This window comes from Phycodurus eques, chromosome 5, assembly GCF_024500275.1.
Source record: "Phycodurus eques isolate BA_2022a chromosome 5, UOR_Pequ_1.1, whole genome shotgun sequence".
Classification (NCBI taxonomy): Eukaryota; Metazoa; Chordata; class Actinopteri; order Syngnathiformes; family Syngnathidae; genus Phycodurus; species Phycodurus eques.
Window position 1 is genome coordinate 32,126,105 of NC_084529.1, and position 4,559 is coordinate 32,130,663.

Here is a 4,559-nt window from a genome sequence, read left to right on the forward strand (position 1 = left end):
CCTCCCACATCCCAAAAACGTGCACGGTAGGTTAATTGAAGACGGGAAACTCACCCACAGCTGTGAATGCGAGTGCGAATGGTTGTTGGTTTATATTTGCTCTATGATTGGCTGGCGACCGGTTCAGGGTGCGCCCCGCCTCTCGCGCAGCTGGGGCAGGCCGTCCGGCACGCCTGCGACCCGAGTGAGGAGAAGCGGGATGGAAATAGTTTGAATCTAGTTTCTGTACTTTCATTCGTCGTCTATAATTGTCACCTTTGCGCCTCCAAACGTGCCAGTTTGCAACGCCAGCATTGCTCTTTGCTACACGGGCGAGTGCATGTGGCACTTAAGTGCCCTCATAATCATTCACTTATGCCTGTGGTGTAACAGACTGTCATTGATATTCTCGAAGAGCTGTTTTAAGATCTTTTTGGAGACTGATTGGCAATTCATATCGTGCGAATGGGTGTTTCTAATGCAATTTTTTGGATCCCCCCTCCGCCTCGTCCATCTCCAGGCGGGGTGTCCTGCTCCGACTGCAAGAACTTGGGAGTGTGACGCAGCTCCGTTCCACGGCTCCCTCAGGCTCCCCTCCTCTTCCTACCACCTTGGCTTCCACTGATTTCCACGATGAAACCGAGCGGCCGGGAGCGCCGCGCTCAACGCAGCCGAAGGTGAGAGGAAACACGCGAGCGTCGCGCCATCGTATTTGTTTTGGCGCTCGAAACGCAGTCGTGGCCGAAGAGCGCACACTCTCGTCTGCCGTCGTATTTATACAGTGAGGCGACCCCCGACGGGACGAGCCAAAGGTCGCGACACGATGTGTGACGCGCGCCGTACGCTTCACACACGGATAGCACAAATGCAACACGCTTAACCAAAGCACAACAATTCAGGATAGGAAGTCACCTGTTCGCATGCTCACTTGACCACTTCGTTGCATGCGGACATGAAACACGTGTGCCCGCCTTTAGATATGTTTATTATTTTATTTGACCTGTATTTAAAATGACTCGCATCATTGAATTCCCCCCACACGGGGATTAAAATACTGTAATGAACCATCCGCCCATCCGCCAATCAGGGGAGCGGGATGCCGGAGCCTACACCAGCAGACCTCGGGCATAAGGCGGACGACAACCCGGGCCGGTCGCCGGTCGCCGGTCGGTCCCGGCCGGGCCGCTTACAGACGACGACAACCTTTGTGTGTTTTCCAAGTTTGGGCTTTTAGAAAAGGTTTTGACATACTGTCCGCAATCTAATCTGATCCTTTATTTCGAGACCACTTTAACAATAACCACAGCCGTAAAAAAAAAAAAAAAAAAAAGTCCTGTACAGAAAACTCCTTTTTATTGCACAGTCTACATGTTGTGTGAAGTTGTTAATAGACGAGAGCGAGGAAAGTGATCGAAGTCCGAGGGCGCTGGGATGAAAAAAAGAAACTGAACTTGATGACGTCACGCACGTTTGCTGCAAGCTGAGTTTGTGGAGGTGAAGACAGGGAGCGGCAGGCGGGCGGAGTCGGCCGCCTGCCGCTCCCTGCCTGAGTTGGAAGAAAAAGGAGCGGACGTGCACTGGCTTAATTTCCTGTGCGCGCGTGTTTGAGGGGAGCGCAGCCACGCGAGGCCGTTTGTCTTCTTCATTTATCTGCTGTTGACTGAACCGGCCGCCGCCGCTTAATTAGCAAACAGCGATAAGGAAGCCAGCCGTCGTCGGCACCTGCCGTGGAAAAAGGCCTTATCGGTGTGCGTGTTTGCAGGTGTGCGTTGACGGTAATGATGGGAAAAGAGCATGTGATTGTGTGTAACGTGCATCTGGTTTATCTCCCTATGTATGTGTGTGAGATATGGGTTAGTGTTTGGTTTGTTGGGGTGTTGATATTGTGCACGTGTATGTGTGCATTTTCACTGATGGGAAGAATATGCGTGTGTTATTTTTGTGTATTCGCGTGACTTTTGCGCCCGTGTGGATTTTGTGTTTGTGCGGCGCTTCGGTCCACGAAGCCCGCCCGCCCGCTCCCCCCCCCTCGCCCACGCGCACGCGCACCGCCATAAAGCCGCCACAGCGGCTCATCTCCCGGTGAGAGAGAGATTAGAGCAGTCGACAGCGGGTGTCTGGAACGCGACGCAGCGACACTTCGGGTCGTGTGCGGCCAAGGCGACCAACGAAGAAGACCCGGCGGCGATGGCTGCAGGGGCGTGGGACAGCAACGCGAGCGTGCCCCGGAACACGTCGGCGGCAGACGTGCCGGCGGACGCCTCGGCGGCGCTGCGCGCGCTGGTGTCGGCGGTGTACCTGCTGGTGTGCGTGGCCGGACTGCTGGGAAACCTGCTCGTGCTCGTGCTCGTCAAGGGTCGCGCGGGGCGGCGGCGGCGGCGGCTGCGCGCCACCGTCAACGTGTTCATCTCCAACCTGGCGATGACAGACCTGGGCTTCGTGCTGACTTTGCCCTTCTGGGCGGCGGACACGCTCCTGGACTTCAGCTGGCCCTTCGGCCACACGATGTGCAAACTGGTCCTGAGCGTGACCGTGATGAACATGTACGCCAGCGTCTTCTTCCTCGCCGCCATGAGCGTCGCGCGATACCGCTCGGTGGCGTCCGCGCTGCGTCCGCGCGGCGGGCGGCGGGGGCGTACGCGCTCGGCGGCCTGGGCGGCCGGCGCGCTGTGGGCGGGCGCCGCCTCGGCCACGGCCCCCGCCGCCGTCTTCTCGACGGTGCGGCGCGTGGCCGGGGAGCGCCTGTGCCTGCTGGGCTTCCCGGAAGGCGGCACCTGGCTGGCGCTGTACCACCTTCAAAAGATCCTGGTGGGCTTCGTGGTGCCCCTGGGCGTGGTGTGCGCGTGCTACCTGCTGTTGCTCCGCCTGCTGCGCAGGCGCGGCGCCAAGCAGCTGCGGCGGCGCGCCCACGTCACCCGCTCCGTGACCGTCGTGGTCCTGTCCTTCTTCCTGTGCTGGTTGCCCAACCAGGCCGTGACCCTGTGGGGCGTCCTGGTCAAGTTAAACCTGCTGCAGTGGGACCGCGCCTACTACGTGGCGCACACGTACGCGCACCCGCTCACCGTATGCTTGGCGCACGGCAACAGCTGCCTCAATCCGCTGCTCTACTGCCTGCTGCGCCGAGATTTCAGAACCCGTCTCAAAGAGATGTTCCGGAAGGTGGCGTCGCCCGCCGCGGCCCCCCGCCGCGCTCCCGCTCGAGCCCGGGACGCACACGCCGTCGGGATTCCGCTCGACAACTTGGGCGACACCCAAAACTGTCAACTCCCGTGACCCGCTCGTGACGCGGCACGAACACGTCGCGTGACTCTCACGCGTGTGTCGTCGTTCGCTATGTTTGCGTGTGTGTTGCGGCTCCGCCGTGCGTTCAAGGCGCAGTAGTTCGAAGGCGTACAATGACTCCGACGTCCACGCTCGTTTCCGTTAGCCCATCTATGGCGTGTCGTATTACATTTAAGCATGAAGCTAGCTTACTTTTACGTTTTGCTTGAACGTTGGATTTTCTAGAGTCCTTATCCTGTTCGGGGTCAAAGGTGAGCTGGAGCCGATCTCTGGGTGAAAGGTGCACTGAATAAAAACACCTGACTGCTCACGGCGAAGTAGCCACATGATGACACAAAACCGGCCCCCTCTCCCCCCAAAAAAATACACACAGTAATGGCAGTTTTTCCTCAGACGCTTTGGTACATTTCTCGAATCCGCTTCAACATTTACAAAACAGTAAGTGCGTTTCTCAAAAGAAGTTGTACAAATAGCAAAACATCATGGGTTACCTGCAAAAGTCATACATTTTCATCTGCAAGAGACCGACTGACAAGTTGCTCGAGCGTTTGGCGCCTAGCGATGAACGGATGCCCAAATGTGGGGGGCGAATGTGGGCTATTCGATTGAGAACACAATCAAACATTTTGATCAACATGACAAAAGCAATTGCTCGTGTCAGAAAAGCAGAAAATGGTACATAATCATTTGCATCGATTTGCAACTCGTTCAAAGAAATGACTTTTGTTTTGCTGTCTCTGTGCGCAAGTGGCACAATGGTGTGACGCGGTTTTGGGAATTTCCATTTCTTCTCGGGGCGCCGAATCAATGACGTGTTGATCGATTGCAATTGGACTGTTCTGTTTGCCTTGTTGCACGAACGGGTGAAGCCTGTTCACATGACAGGCGGGACATCTTCGAAGACAACCACAAGAGTCCGGTTGCGCATTCGACCCTCAGAGAACGAAATGACCTGGAGGATGAATGACCAGGCGTGTCAACCGAATAGAAATAAAGTCCGAAATGGTTGTGCGGGGGGGAATTGCTTCAGGATGTTATAGAATAAAACTAGAACCCGTATGTCAAGTGTTTCGCTTTTATTTTTCAATCCCGAGCGGAAGTCATCCCCCGGAAGTGTGTCGTTTCAAAAAGGAACGCGATGCTGTGACGTATTTTCCGGTCGGACGTATTTTTCGCGTCGGACTTGACTTCCGGCAAGTCCCTCGCGAGCGAGAAGTGAGAGTGCTTCCTTGTCTTTGTCATAACGACATTGGACACTTTGTAATTAACAGCAAAAATAACTGTGCGTTTCGTTTGAC

General features: G+C 55.8%; 1 protein-coding gene across 1 annotated transcript; it reads left to right on the top strand.

Annotated features, from left to right (window-relative positions):
• The first annotated feature begins 612 nt into the window (after positions 1–612).
• On the top strand, positions 613–3,252 carry LOC133402582 (relaxin-3 receptor 1-like). Its single transcript, XM_061676486.1, has 2 exons — positions 613–656; positions 1,986–3,252. Exons 1-2 carry the CDS (start codon positions 613–615, stop codon positions 3,250–3,252), a joined length of 1,311 nt encoding a protein of 436 aa, XP_061532470.1.
• The last annotated feature ends 1,307 nt before the right edge of the window (positions 3,253–4,559 follow it).

Bases quoted from the DNA above. Each gene is read 5' to 3' on its own strand.
- LOC133402582 (XM_061676486.1), top strand. From the start codon at position 613: ATGAAACCGAGCGGCCGGGAGCGCCGCGCTCAACGCAGCCGAAG. The intron at 657-1,985 runs GTGAGAGGAAAC...CGGTCCACGAAG, and splicing joins CGCGCTCAACGCAGCCGAAG to CCCGCCCGCCCGCTCCCCCC.